This window comes from Triturus cristatus, chromosome 8, assembly GCF_964204655.1.
Source record: "Triturus cristatus chromosome 8, aTriCri1.1, whole genome shotgun sequence".
NCBI classification, from domain to species: domain Eukaryota; kingdom Metazoa; phylum Chordata; class Amphibia; order Caudata; family Salamandridae; genus Triturus; species Triturus cristatus.
The window spans coordinates 601,939,836-601,955,704 of NC_140591.1; the positions used below are offsets into that span (position 1 = coordinate 601,939,836).

Consider the following 15,869-nt stretch of genomic DNA (forward strand, 5'->3'; position numbering starts at 1 on the left):
GTTACCTATACCCTTGGAAATTTTCTCCTTAGTGTCTAGGTCCCCACCTGCCAGAATGGAATTCCGGTTAGCTGACCTCGAGGGGTACTCAGTGAAGCAACTAAGGGAGTTCGGGCAGGGGATGGGGGTGCCTGGGGTACGGAAGGCCAAAGGACCGGAACTCCGCACCGCCATTAGGGCATGGGTAGAAGCCCACCCAGAAGGGAGAGGGGATGAGGGACAGGAGGCACCAGAGGCACCTCAGGATGAGAGCGCCCAAGAAGTGACCGACATATTGAATGTCGATGTGTCTGAAAATGTGCCCCCAGGGAGACGTTCTGGGGCCAGTAGTAGGACAGGGTCGAGGAAGAGCGCTTCTCCAGAGGAGTACGAGGACAGGAGGGAGGAGAGGCAGTTAAAGTGGGATCTGGCCAAGTTAGAACAAGAGAAAGAAAGGGAAAGGGCCAGATTGGAACAAGAAAGAGAAAATAAGAGATGGGCAATGGAGGAAATGAGGATGGCGCACGAGCTTCGGCTGAAGGAGTTGGAGCTGCATGCCCTCCAGATGAATGTGTCCAGTGAGGACACTGGTGGCAGCATACCGAAAGCTCCACAGGAGCTAGAATTTTATTTACCCCAGGATGACATCACCAGGATGTCTGAGGAGGCATTGGTGGGTGACCCTGAAGGGGGTGGTGCAGGGCTCTTCCAACCCAGCGAGGTGGGGGAGGTGGCAGATAGCCCAGCTAGGTCCCAGGGAGAGAGGGTTGTAGGGCCTCACGACCTATCCATAGGAAGGAGTGAGACGGGGAGGTGTCCCGAGGAGCCCCAACCGCAGTCTCAGGGCCTGGAGAGTTGCGCAAGGGAGCCCCAGGTTGGGAGCCTAGGCGGTCCCGATGTGCCGCCCGAGGAAAGGGAACCCCTAGTGTCAGGAGGACCCAGGGCGACTAACCAGCGCTCCTGAGGTTCTGGGGTTGGCCCAGTTGCAGGGTTTAGATGCTGGGGTGCTAGGTTCAGGGGTTGCCTGACCTGGCGGGTGGGGCACCTGTTAACAGTGGCCCCCCCAGAAGTGACTTCCAGGGGTACCTTTCCAGGTGGGAGGGTGAGGAACTCTGGGAGGGGGTGCAGAGGGAGGAAGGTCTCGCCTCGGGCACCGGCTCAGCCTAAGGGTTTAGACCCTAGGTTGAGAAAGCAGTTGAAGGGTCAAGGCCCTTTACTTAGGAGACAGTGGTGGTCTGAGGGTGCCTCGCAGGGTAGGGTGAGGAACCCCAGAAGGAGAGTTAGGGGGAGGCGAGCCTCGCCCCTGAAGGCTGGTCAGCCTAAGGGTGTGGACCCTAGGTGGAAGGACCAGAGGCAGTTTAGGACTGCAAGGAAGAGTAGGAGAGTGGTCATCGGGCACTACAGGCCTGGGGCTACTGCCCCCCACTCTGCGAGACCACGAGGGCCAGAGACATCTGGATGGCCCAGGGGCCGGTCCTGGCCACAACTAGCTAGGGAGCCCCAGTGGGGTGGTTTCGTTGGTCCAGGGAGGATTGAGAGGGAACCATCGGGTTCCAGAGTGGAAGAGAATCTGCAGTTGCGGGCCTGCGTCCACCTTTTCTCGCCCCAAGCAGGGAAGACCATTAAGGCATTGATCGGTCTACCCTGGCTTTTGGCTGGAAGGGGGTTATGTTGGACTTGGCCCTTTTTCCCTGAATTTTTTCGTTTTTGTAGTGTTAAGGTGCAGGTGCTCCCTTCACCCAAGATGGCTGCCACAGGCCCCTGCTACTGCAGAGTGGCCTGTCATAGTAGCACCCTAGCTGCCAGGAGCTGGCTGGAACCCCACACCAATGTTGCGACTCCAGCCCGCCTTTTTGTCCAATAGGTAGAGTGGGGAAGCTCCTGGACTGTGCTGGAACCTTCTAGAAGGGAGGTGTGGTTTTTCTTTTGCCGCCTTGGCCAGAGGTCACCTGACCTAGGGCTACTTAAGAGAGGGAGGGAAACTTTTGTGGTGAGTTGGCCATTGGGGTGAAGCAGAGCTGGAAGAATCCACCAGGAGTGTAGGCGGTAGGGCCTAGCCAGGGACTTATGCCTCTGAGAGTGACAGGATTTAGGTGCTGCCTCTTAAGTGAGTGAGGGACCCTGTGAAACCCACTGATCTTGCCCAGCAGTAGGAGGACCCAGAGACTCTTTGCCCAGCCTGACTAGGAAGGATCTAGTCACCCTCTCCATCCCTACCCCCCTGTAACAGAACCCTTTAAGGGCGCCAGATACATCTGCGCCAACAAGACTTTATCCAACATCTGAGAACAGAGACTTATATGCCAAGCACCGAGACTGCGTGTCCAGATTGAACTCTCAAATTTATATGCCAAGCACTGAGACTGCGTGTCCAGATTGAACTCTAAACCTTATATGCCAAGCACTGAGACTGCGTGTCCAGAATGACCCCTGAAGTCGTATGCAAAGCAGATTGAAGAGCCACCGGGGATCGACCAGGTATTAGCGCTGTGACCCCTGCGCTCCCTGACCTGGCCTGGGACCCCCGGCAGCGTGCTCTGCTGAGTGCGGAACCCCCATCCTTAACTTGAGCCCCCCCCCCCTGTGACGTGGAAGCCAGCGCGCTCACCGCTGCAGCCCGGAGGCCGGAAGAAGTGCCCTGCAGAGTTGCGAGGCCCGTGAGAAGCCCGGGGCCCCGCCGCTGCAGCTGTGTGAGAAGGTGCGCGAGGCCTGGGGCCGAGTTTCCCCCATCGTCGCTGGAGCGGACGCCGTCTAACGCCGAGGACGAGGTAAGCCCGGAGGCTGGGATTGCCCCTGGTGCGCCCTCTACTGGTCGGGAACCGCACCGCACCCTCAGCCCGGGTCCCCTCTCTGTGGGAGTTCCCCCCTGCCAGCGCGACGGAGAGACCCCGCAGAGGGATCCTCTCCTTGTGCCCCTGCGACTGCTCTGAAGCAAGGTGCCCTACGAACTGCACCGGAGCCGAGAGACTCGCTCCTCCCGTCCCGGGCGCTTCCCGCTAAAAGCTTCGTGAGGCGCATTGACTGTCCTACCCCGCATTGAAGTACCCAGTGCCAATAATTACAAGTAGCGCTCTGATATTCCTGTGCCGGATTGAAGTGCTCAATGTCAGTCATTACGAGTAGCGCTCTGATATTCCTGTGCCGGATTGAAGTGCTCAATGTCAGACATGACGAGTAGCGCTCTGATATTCCTGTGCCGGATTGAAGTGCTCAATGTCAGTCATTACGAGTAGCGCTCTGTTATTCATGTGCCGTATTGAAGTGCTACATGCCAGTGATTATGAGTAGCGCTCTGTTATTCATGTGCCATATTGAAGTGCTACGTGTTAGTGATTACGAGTAGCGCTTTGTCATTCATGTTCCATATTGAAGTACCACTTGCTATTGATTACGAGTAGCGCGCTGTTATTCACGCCCCTGTTGAAGGGCTACGTGCTATTGATTACGAGTAGCACGCTGTTATTCATGTTCATAATGAAATACTAAATGACATCTATTCCGAGTAGCTCTCTGTGCTAGATGCCCCGTTCTGAGGTCGTCACCAGTTAGCGCGCCTAGCGCCATCCTCACCCCCCTAAGGCGCTACAGGAACGTGAAGCGCGCGTGTACCTCTAGGTGAAGGGTAGTTGTACCTCAGGCAGTACTGGTTTGTTATGAACGTCATTTGTGGTATCACCAGCTTACGAAATGTACTGCTACCTCATGAACTGCATCTAACGTGATCTGCTTGGATAAACTTGAGTATTTACTTAACTTTTACCGTGTGGCGTCACTTATTGTGTGTGTTCCTTGTCCCATGAGAGGTGCGTGTTGTATGGTTGCTTTACACACAGACCTTTGGTGGCCCGACCGCTCGTGTCACGTTACCGCCCCATAGGGCCTGGAGACCCCAGGTCTTACAGCTGGCAACTACTTAGAGGCTCAGAGGGTGTCCTCATTAGAAACATTAGCACAAGGTAAAGATCCAATTCCACTGGGGAACGACAAAATGAGGTGGTGGATACCTATTAGTCAATCCCTTCAAACAACACATGACAATAGGGGGTTTGAACAGAGAAGGCTGGACTGGGAGCCAGAGGAATGCTGACAAAACTGACACTCCTCTTAACAAGTACCTTACACCACTAAAGTTTTGAGCAAGACCTGACGGGAAGAAGAGCTGTGAGCAGTAGGTAGATGGAGGGGAACACACCTTGGTATAAGGGTGACTACAGGTGTTCCTCTGGCCTTCCTCCATGAGGTTCTTATGACACTTAGTTTGGGTGGCCAGAGAGGCTTAGAGAAATGCTAGCAAGTACTTGTTTAGTTTCGTTAGTGTATGCAAGTGGTGGATCCCATGCATGTCCTGATGAATGCCATGGATACTTAGTAACCACCTTGGCAGAAACCTGTTGAAACTTTAGTGGTGGTGGGGTACTTGTACCCCTATATGCCACACCAAGTTTTTAATACCAAGAGGTGCCCTGCTGATTGAAAGCAGTACTGGGTCACCACATTGGTTTTTAATGCATTTTATGGATCCTTAGTTCATTGAGTGCCTCCCTGATCTCAGGGTGTAGGCTTGCTCCCCATCAAACCATGATTTTGAAGAGTGTGGGGTTGGCCAATGATGAAGCATGACACCTGGCAGGTGTGTGAGGAAATACTGACAAACTTTGTTTGTGTGTCATAGAGTGGCTAGACGGACAGAAAGGAAATAATAGAAAAATTGTGAAACCTAGTTAATCTCGATTGTCTATTGGTTTGTAGTTTGCTTAAGGGAGTTACCTCTGTTTGTTGTGCTTCTTCTTTTCCTTGAGGAATTTGAGGAAGGAGATATGGAACGAGGTTTCGAATGACCACAGCTCTGCCGGTCGGCAAGGGCCATGAAGACCTTTGCTTCCTGCTCCTTGAAGGCCTTAAGATGCATAATATGACCAGAATCACGGGAACAGAAATTGTGGTCCGATCACAAGCAGACTGAATGAAGATCTGTTTTGGAAATCTGTCCCTCACAACCCCAACAGGGCTTGATGCCCGGCTTGGGAGGAGAAAGTACTTTGAAGTTCAAATTTTTTGTGCGAGTAAAACTCACGAGTTTTCATGAAAAGCAAGTTACGGTTCTGCGTCAAAGGTGTGGAAAAACTGGGACTGATATTGCGCCGGGATGGGCGCTATAAGGTTTTGGTGCTGTCATCCAACATCCGGCATCAATGCGCAGCCAGTGCCCCTATCAGCAATACAAGAGCTTTGAGGTATCCGGATCCAGTCTGACCCCTGAGATAATTCTACAGGTGAGGAATCTGCAGGTAGAAGCATCCATCAGAACTCTGTTGCATTCTCAGGCTGGTCGACATCAGACGCAAAGCCTATTGACAGATTGGTTTGAATAGTGAGCAAATCTCTACATTGAGACCTTTATAGATGGAAAAGGAGTTCAGATCACCTAACAGGCAGGTGGAAGGGCCTGGGAGGAATCTGTGGTTAGACATTTCGTCTACTAATAGTTCAAGCTTCTAGACTTCCAGGATTACTCATAATTCCGATTTTATTGTGAAGTCCAATTACCAGCTGAATCGCAAATAAGTTAATTCGCAAGGGGGCCCCTAAAGTGAGCCCAACAAATGTACTTTATCAGACTCTCACCATTATACATTCAGCATTTTTCAATTTCACTTTAAATGCATCATGCATATTTCAAGTTTTAACATTTAGGTATTTACGTTTCTTGTGCCTAATTAATGTGTTTTTATTTTTAATGATTTAGAATGTTCAGGCTTTGGTACTTTTGCCCCTGCTTTCTTCACGACATTGCCAATTACATTTTTTAAATGTCGAGATTTGACTGACAAGTTGAAATACAAGAGACCTGCGGGACAGGATCAACATTCCCTTCTCAGTTGAGAAAGGTTCTGCAAACATAAGACCCATCAGTAGTAGAGAATCTTACATAAGCTTGAAAAACACATGTACCTTAAAAGTATCCCACTCATTAGGTTCACCTCAGATTTTTCAAGAGAATATGTACAGGCACCCATGTGTGAAATGTATGAAGACGGCCAAGGAAGGAAAACAGAGAGGCGACAACGCGAGCCAGATCTAAAGCTCCAGATGGCTCCGATTCCACATATATTTAGAGGGTGGTAACTAAGGATCCCCACTGGTGGTAAAGCTAATCTAACAATGGAGTCAAGACCTCTGAAGGAAAAAACACCTCCATAGTAGGGGATAACATACAGGGGTTGAATAATCTCATTAAGAGTTACAGAGAACACTCATACACTATCATCACTGTAGCTTACTCATCAGGCTTAGAGGGCAGCAGAGACACCATTCACAAGTTGCAGAGTAAGAAGCATCATACTCAGTGTAAACAGCTGTGCCTACCAACAAGGACAATAACTTACTTTTGCCTAGTCTAAAGGAAGGAGGTGAAGCAGGCTCATGCACTTGTACTCAAATACCATGAACTCAGGGTTCCAGACTTTTAGAACTGCTTATGGGATGTCCAAGTATGATTAAGTCATAGGAAAATACTTGTTGCAAGGATTGTGCTCTTGGAGCCTGGAACTGGCAGGGTATTAAGGCTCAAAGAGAACCTGAGGTCCACACTTGTTGTAAGACAATGACACCTTAGAATGTTCTGTACAAAGTTGCTCTAGTCACCTCCGCATTAGGAGTGGTACTATTCGTGATGAATATAGAGGGTTGAAATACGTTTTTATCTATTAATTAACAAATATAAATCCTGGTTCTATGGAAAAGGAGAAAACACCTTGACTGGATTACAAATAATAATATAATTATGAATATGCCTGTGTGCACATGCGCAGGAAAACAAAAAGCCTGCTAAACAATAAACACTGTTTCCTTATCTCCTTGTCAGCTGAACAATGAAAACTTCAAGACTGAAGTTTGATGTGAACGAAATCAGTTCAAATACATATTATGAAATGACATCTTCTCTAAGACCAGCTTCTCATACACTAGTTTCTTATTTAAAATACTATAGCACTAAGAATTTGGAGAAAGGGGAGTAATTATTCTCCAGTGTCCATCATCAACACTGCATAATGTAAACATTATCAGAGATTTTTAAATAATGGTTATTGATGATCAGCATAAAGGGCCTTAACCTCACTACACTCTACCCTCATTACACAGACACCCTAATAAAGTTAAATAGTTACAAGCACAAAAAAGAAAAATATTAATAATTAGTGTGAGCCAGGCATGCTCATAGTGTAGTCTCCCTCCACCACAACAAGTGCAGCTGCATTAAAAGAAGCCCTGTAATGAGGACAGAGTGTACCTGTAAACATTTTCAAAGGCACCTTTTACTTACGTCAATAGGGACCAGAAGGCTCTTGCCAAGATGCTGATTAAAAGAGAGGCACCAGGCTTCAGTGTACCCATTCAAGTTAGGAACATACTTCTTTACTGTTTCATCATTCAGTCTCAGCCATACACCATCATCATTGTGGATCTATGGGAAACAAGCAACAAAAACGAGCCATGCCCTCCTGTAACTGTTACACGGCTGGCAAAGACTTAAAGACTGCAGACCAGGCAGACAATAATGGGGTGGGCGTGAAAGTAAATTTGTAGCAATTTGGAGTGAGGCATGGTGTGCAGGGAGAGGGTACTGAGAAATGTTTAAACAGGTGTGATGAGAAAAAAAAAATCAGCAAAGTGAGCAAAAGCTGTATGAAGGAGAGAAATGAATGAGGGATACATTTAGAACAATATGGCTGGCAATCCTACAAACATAAAATGGATTTCTATTTGAAAAGGATTTGTTCCTAAATATTAAATAGGCTATTTCTCAAATTAATATACTTTGTGACTTATATTGACTATGACACCACTAGATACTGGAGCTTTAATCCTTTAGTATCATCTGGAACAAAAGAAGCAATTCTACACCATTGATGTCATATAAAACTAAACAAAGTATAATGACTAATAATTATGTAACACCTTCAAAAACCTGCATAGAGGTAAAACTATATGTATTGCTAATATCTTACTCTCCCAATTGGCTTGCAGGAGTGTAACAACAAGCAAATACATAGATATTGTATGCATTCGAAATGTGCTGCAAATAACGTGTATCCATGCCTGATGTCTCATTACTTACAAGCAGAGATCTGACCAGTCTGCAGGTGATTACACTTTACGTACATATCTCAGGTGTATAATTTTTTAGCAGCAAGTGCCTAAAGATTTACCTCGTCAATAAAAGTGATGGTTCCATTGACTTTCACTATGCCTATCTGCTCACTCTGAAGGGAAGGGTGGCTACGGACACGAAGCCCTGCACTGTCCTTGGCCACAAATCTGCGAACCTAAGAGGGGCAAAGGAAGACAGTAAAGGCAAAAGAAAAGTGAATGAAGCTCTCAAGAGTTAAAATAAAGAACAGAGTAAATAGGGACTTGAAATGCTACAGTATGTGAAAAGCCAAGTACACATTATTCAAATTTAGGACCCGGGACTTCAATTTGAAATTCAATGAATAGCGCTCTATTGCAGTAACCTGCCATTTTTTCGTTAAGGTAACTGGGACTTGAACAGAAGGAATTCAGGAGTACATGGCACAGATTTCCACATGGCACTATATCCACTAGAGCAACAGGGACTCATGCCCAGGACTCAGCACAGAGCCCAGATGTCCTAACCCCAAGTCCTCATCTCCATTCTAGATGTTACCCCTTCAATTATAACAGGCTGTTGCTAGTTTCCCACTTTCACACAAGAAATGCATGCCTTAATTGTTTTGTTAGCGATAATTTACACTAAAGGGCTCTATAAACGGAAGAGCATTTACCCTTCAATATCAAAATATGTCCAACAATTTTTTTAAAATCATGCTGATAAAATGTCATATCTGAAAAACTATCAGCCAAATATTTAAAAGGTCCTCCCTTGAGGCTTCATTCACAAACGGATGGATGGAGCTCTTCCCCACTACCCGTTTCTGATGTGCAAAAACCTAAAATGAAGATAGACGCATGAACTCATGCACATATGCAAACTCAAAGAAAAGCTTCCCAGATGACTGGTTTTCCCCTTCATTTCCCTGACCTTGTTAGGCTGCGGGTCGCTCTTGGGTTTGGCAAGCTGAGTTCCTGGAGGAATCATCCCTTTCGGTGGGTCTTTCACTTTGACTTCGAGGCCTGCATCTGAAAAATAAATGAATGAGTAGAACATCAAGTCCAGCTATACGACTCAAAACCGTGAATAAACATACAATAACCCATCAAGATTTACTAACCAGTGTGATGGTTTCTTTACAAGACTAATTTTGTATTTCCATTTCTTTTACTTTAATCTTAGGAAAGATATGAATAGTACAGAAATAAAGTAAGGGCTAAACCAAAACTCTGTTTCTTGATATGACAGTGTACTGTATAACAGTTCTCAATGGAATAGCCATCTTTGGAAGGCCCTATAAAATCAAGACATTATAAATAGCTACTTGTGCATATTATATCCACACTACCAAGAGAAACTGAGAAGGCATACTGGAAGACAAATATAGTTGGTGATGCAAAAAACAGCAGATCCATATTTTACACATATAAGAAATCAAATTCTCGCCCTAAAAAATGTTATTCCCCTTGATGAATTATATTCCTGACTAAGGAGCTTTCTAGTGTCATCCATTTAACAAAGCCTTCTACGGATGGAGACTGTGCAGATTTTTACATCACGAGATATCAAGTATCTATCTTGTAGACAAATCCAAATTAGTTGATATCTCATTTGAAAAACATGTTATTCAGTATCTCAGAAAGTATTTTGGGACAATTCTACAACTCTTAAGTAATTACTCTACAAACTATAGATTTGAGAAGCAGGTATCGCACCTAAATGTACTTTTTTGAGGACAAGGGTAAAGGATGTTTCCAAATCAACACTGTATAGGACACATTCCCTAAATAAAGGCCTGTAAAATGCTTGGGTCAAATAAGCCAAAGTTATACTTGATAAAAGAGAATGATACTGGAAGGTCATTTCATATATATATATATATTTTTTTAAATAACACATTTTAGCCAGCATCCATGGCCAATAATATAATAGACTATCAGCATATTTTATGCTAATGTTAGCCAATAAAGGACTATCAACAGAAATAACTTTATTGAAACCTGTAGGGCCAGAAAATACTTCTGAAAGCCTAATGAGATTAAATCTTCGTACACAAGGACTACTTCAGCAGTTAGACTGTGAATGTACAACACATGACGCCTTTCAAATCTTATATCACAAGCTATTTGCTCTCTCCCCCCTAACAGCAATAGTTCTGATGGCTAAACCTTCTCATAGATTTTCTAACCTTAAGGATTCGCTCTCCAAGGTTCAAACTGAGCAGGACAATTTCCTCCTCAGCAATGCCTCACCAGCACCGCCAGTTGGCATCATGCGGCTGCAGCCACAAGTCTGCCATTGGACATAAGAGCCTGGAGTGCATTAGGTACCAATAAGCATGCTGCATCAGTTCTGTTATTTGTGCACCACATCATTGCAGCCTGGCACTCTCTCTAGATGTCTCACTGCTGAAATTCTTCAGGAATGTTTGTACCAAAATGTTGCAACAAGAAGTCTCTTTCAGATCTACATGAAAACTACATGAGGTGTTAAAGATTGAAACAAGACATATTGCAGGTCTTTTTTTAAAATTATTTTTATTTTATATCTTGTGAGAAACATAAGACTTACAAAACTATGACAATGGTCGCATATATGGCAATCATAAGATATCCAGTTATTATATCCTCAATGAATACCTACAGCAATAAGGAAAAAATTAAAGATCTCATTGGGCAGAACAGTAATTCTTCCCACCCCCCCCCCCCCCCAGATATAGCCAAATCTCTCGGCCAACCCCCTTCTAGGCTCGGGGACCGCCACTAGGTCTCATTTAGAAAATCCAAACCGAGGTGGTCTATCCAACCGCCCCAATTCTTGTGGAACTTTCTGGGGCAATCACTGCATTTTACATGACTCTTTTAGCCGCCATGTAGAGGTCCATCCCCATTTTCTACTTATAAACTGTTGACATGTCTGACGTGCCCCAGTATCTTGCTACATCTCATTTCGCTACCACTAAGCCTAGTGAACTGAAGAGCAAATTTAGTCTGGTAACGTCGTCATCACAAGTAATGCCCAAGAGCACTAGACTTTGGGTCTGCTGGAATGGATACTCTCAATCCCAAGTTCAATTCACACAGTTTTTCATCCCAGTATTTTTGTATGTTCGGACAACCCCGCAGTGTATGAAGGAAATCTCCCACTGCAATACGGCATCGCTGACAGTACAACAGTAAAGCACTCCAGCGCTGAGTTCGCCTTCTCTCCAGCCAAAAGGGACCCATCAAAGGGCATGTCCATGAGTAAGGCCTGGACATCCGCTGAAAAGCCTATGGTTCTCAACCAGGCATAGCGTTTAAGGGCAACTGAAAATCGTTCTGCCTAGCGAGTGTGTCACGTCAAGCCCACATTATATGGCAAACTTGGCTGCATCTCTCCCGTCAGCATTGGCTTGAGAGAGTATATCTCAAGCCTCCTCCGAGACTATAGGCAGCACTTCTGCAACAGAGTCCCAGATCGCTTGGGAGTATTGGCCCAAAACCCACAGTGCCAGGCTGACAGAAGAGAACACCCTCTTCCGAAGGTATCCAGCCTCTTGGATTTCCTTTCAGGTGAAGTGGTAGGGAATGCACAAGCACTTTAGAAGTGGTAGGCTGAACCCTCAAGCTCTCCGGGATGGTTTGCTAGATAAGGAAAGTAGAATCCCCAGGGACGGGGCAATGGTGGCAGGCAATTGTCCTGTGCAAAGTATCCCCTGTGCAGGGCTTGGACTAGGCCCCAAGCTGTACATCAGAGAGGGCTTTATTGAAAGGGAGAAGTGGTTTGGATGGGGTACCTCCGTCAAGACATTTGTCTTGTCTGCCACTGAGGGCAATTGAAGGTACAAGACCTCAGGTGTCGTCCTCCCCACCACAGCGAACAAGGCACCATCCTCCACAGCCTTGGTAGGGAGAGTGACCAGGCCAGTGGCTGATGAGAAGTCCAGTCCACTGGCATCCCCCAGATCCTCAAAACAGTTGCCCTCAGGGTCTTCTAGGGGCTGGTAACCATAAGGTTCCTCAGAACCCTCCCATTCATCACTCAATATAGGCCTGTCATATGAATAAGTCACTGGCTCCAACATGGGGGAAAGCGGTCTGTTGCTGGAGCCTAATCGGACGATGCTCATCTGGCTCCGTGGTGGAGACGGGAATGATGATGGAGGGTGGAGTCACCAAAGGCCGTCTATGACGCCAGTGTTAACAGCACTGAAGCGGGTGCTGGGGAAAGTTGAGGTCGCCCAACCAGCAGCATTCCGGATAAGTCACTGGATCTCGTGGCCCAACCGGCACCAAGGGCAGGCCCGCTAGTGGAAAACCAGTAGGGACCCCTTCCGAGCTCGCGGGGCCCAGGCTGCCCTAAGAAGAGGTGACTGTTCTTGTAAAATTCCGGTAGCAAGGTGGAGGCTGCACCAAGAAACTCAGGCAGGCGCAAAGACAGCCCAGGCGCAGGCTCCACCATAGAGATGGGCCTTGAGTGCAGATGGCCAACAATTCCATAGACTTGTGGGGCGAAGTTGAAGACCTCTTCGATGACTTCTCTTTGGACTTACCTCCCAGGCCCAGCAAAAATGCATACTTCAAGACCATCAACGCTGCGTGGGGCAGAGAGAGCAGTCTGCTGCTTGTCCAATCGTGGTCGAGCAGCCACCACTGCAGGTCTTTGGGAGTATCCTTCGACACCTGGATGGAATCCAAAAAGGTTCCCTTGGTGCAGAGCATGCATTTCTGCCACCTAGTGTGGTTCACAAGCAGAATGCAGGAGACCAAGAGGCCCAGAAGCCGCTCTCACTTAGACCCAGGCCAAGGGCTGAAACATCAGGATCATAGCCTGAATGTCCTGGACTCGTAGAGACAGAGGGAAGGCACGAAAAAGCATTGTAACCAGGAATGCTCCATTTAAGGGGAGCAGTTGGGAGAGTCAGGTGTGATTTCTGGACATTAATGGTGAAACCCAACAATGTCAACATGTTGGCTGTCATCCGTAGGCGGCCTACGACTTTTTGAGGCAAGCCCGCCTTCAAAAACCATTTCTCAAAGTATTGGAAGACGGTTATGTAGGAGAGTAGGGTCTGCTTTCTATGTTCACCCCCACTTTTTGCTTTTGCTTCACTGGTTTTCGACTTAGATGTGGCTGTGGGCCTGCTAATCAGACCCACAGCCCAGCTGTTCTCTCTCTAAATTCACTATGCACTTTAGGTGCATAACCCAATTGGTAATGATCGCCTTTTTGGACCCTGTACAGTGTACCTTAGGTACCCAGGGCATAGGTGTACCCTAGACCTACCAGAGGCTGCAGCATGTATTATGCCACCCCTGGCTGGCCTTCCATTATGACACAACTGGCTGATCACTCAGCTGGGGCAAGGTCGTGTAATCACCCCTTGCTTAGGTGTAGTATTCCTATACCTACCTTATATATAGACACATGGGTAACCTATCAGTCACTCCTATGGCAGGCCTTAACAATCCTGAAGGCAGAGTGCTTGGTAACATGTGAGATGGTGCTCTAGCATGAGCTGAGCCTGTCTGCAGCTTTCGGAACCATGTCCTTATAGCTGTTCTATGATATTGCCTACCATATACTCTTAAAGTGCCTTATAATCCTCGCGGTTATGGTAACTATGGTTTGGCTTTATCGAAACATGTTGTGTAAGGTGTCTAACACTTTGGAATACTACCCCCACCCCATTTCTGGCGGTGAGGATAGTATTCCTCCCTTCTAGAGGGAGAAGACATGTTAAAGACCTACTACCCGGTTAAAGTTAACCAGAGCCCCAGCATCACAAAATGGATGCTGCTGCCACAGACAAGAGTCTGACCTCCTGCTGCTGGGAGACCTTCCAGCGAGGGAGGCTTGGACAATAGGTTTCTTGCCTTGGGAGGTGCGAGCACCACCCTAGACAGGCCTTAGTGTATTGGGACAGGGAGGGATGAATGAAACGAGACACTGCCTGGGGCACACAAGGTGTCCCATGCATAGTCCAGTTCAAACCGGTACTGGGGCACTCCAGCCCCAGTCCTGGCGCGAAACTGGACAAAGGGAAGGGGGTGTAACCACCCCCCTCCCTGATCTCACCCATAGGAGGGACCTAGCAGGTAACCCAGCTCCCCAGTTTAGTATAAGAGTGGGAGCTGAGTCCCTAGGACTTTGGATTATCCTGACGAACTGAACTTGAACAGAAACTCTGGACCTTCGACATTCGACTACGGAAGAAGACTGAAGAATCTCCCTTGTGGCCAAGGAGTGACCACCCTGTGCAAACAGGCACCATCAAGAGACCTGCCGTTTGCTTTGCTCAACGTTCTACGAGGAACCGACTGCAGAGCCCGACCAGCGCCTTGACTTACAGACTCTTCCGACCCTGATCCACATCCACAGCAAAGCTGAGATCCGTAGAGGCGACGAGAGACGTGGGACCGGCTACCTGGGAAAATTGCCAACTTGCTTCCAGTGCAGCTTCTGAGGCATCCTCGAAGTTGTGCTCTGGGGATTGAGAAGCCCCAACCCAGAGCACCATCTGCACCGAAGATCAGCCCTCCACACTCCACGAGTTCTGCGTGGGGCCCTTCTGCATTTTCCTGCTAGACGCATCTGTCCGGTTGCTTGCCCGTTGGGACGACGAACCTTGAACTTTCCACCGCTGGTTTGGCTCCTCCAGACCGGCCCTTGCTTCCCTGCAAAAGAGAAGCACCTCAGACCTTCCTGGTCTGCAACAGAAGCGAATCCTTCATTCTGCATGGGTTGCGCTTGCCAAGGCTTGTTGTGTCCCAGCTCGACATCGACGCCGCCGACAGCAAGAGCCCTCGTGGGACAGCTCGACTCCTGGTTCTGGTCGTCCTCGACGCCTCCTGGTACCCGTGGCTGCTGCGACAAGCTTCACCTCTTCACCTGCATCTTCACGACATCGCCTGGTTCCTTCCCGGCTCCTGGCTGGTGACCTAGACTCTGTCCCCTCTGTTTGCAGGTATCCTCCTTCCTGATTCCATCCTTGGAATCCACCGGACACTCTTCACTGACTGCCTGTCAGCAACTTTCTTCAGGCATCCATAGGAGTCAGCGACGAAACCCGACGCAAGTTCACACCTATGCACCCGCAGCCCGTGGGCTAGGTAACTTGAGTACTCCAGTGCTCACAAGGGTATTGACTATCCAAGTGTCTAGTTTCCAAGTCTCTAACTCCTAGTTCCTTCCGAAGTGTCCTAAAACTCTTAATTTCTAAATACTACTATTTCTATCGACTTTAACGCATTACGCGTGAGTGTTTCCACTCTGCACCTAAAACCCGTTGCCTAGCAACTGATAGGATAGTGTAGCCCCAGCGATTCCCTAGGCCTAGGCCTAACCTGTGTTCGTGACAGTGGTTCTTATACCACTTACTTAGTATATGGTTTGCGTAGCCCCTAGGGCCTAACTGTATTACTTACCTGTGTGACTTATGTATGCTTAAATAAGACTGTGTTGTACTTACCTCGAATCTCATAAAGAGTGCTGTTGTGGTGTCCTTTCATTTGGTATTCAAGGGATTGCAAATGGTAGAACAGCTGGCTTCTCATGCCATACAGAGTTTAGCCTAAGACTGCTCTTGTCCATGCTACCACTAGGATAGCTGGTCTATAAGGTTGACTTTACAACCAATCACCATAAGGGTTGTTCGGACTGATACAAGGTGTACACTAGAACTAGTGACATCATATATCAGGCCAACTTCTCACAGGTTATTCCCAACTTCTACAGATGGGCTGTTGCCACCATAATTACCTTTTTGAACACT

At 47.4% G+C, this 15,869-nt stretch overlaps 1 protein-coding gene across 15 annotated transcripts in view; it reads right to left on the reverse strand.

Moving 5' to 3' along the window:
• Positions 1–15,869, reverse strand: part of MYCBP2 (MYC binding protein 2) — a 1,771,217-nt gene that overhangs the window by 730,637 nt on the left and 1,024,711 nt on the right. For 7 of the 15 annotated variants that reach the window (XM_085622060.1, XM_085622054.1, XM_085622065.1 and 4 more), the window contains 3 exons: positions 9,044–9,141; positions 8,190–8,306; positions 7,304–7,444 (listed from right to left, as the gene is read on the reverse strand). In XM_085622060.1, the coding sequence (XP_085478186.1) occupies positions 7,304–7,444; positions 8,190–8,306; positions 9,044–9,141 (356 nt within the window). The remainder of the gene's footprint in view (positions 1–7,303; positions 7,445–8,189; positions 8,307–9,043; positions 9,142–15,869) is intronic. The other 8 variants (XM_085622057.1, XM_085622067.1, XM_085622063.1 and 5 more) reach the window with 3 other exon arrangements.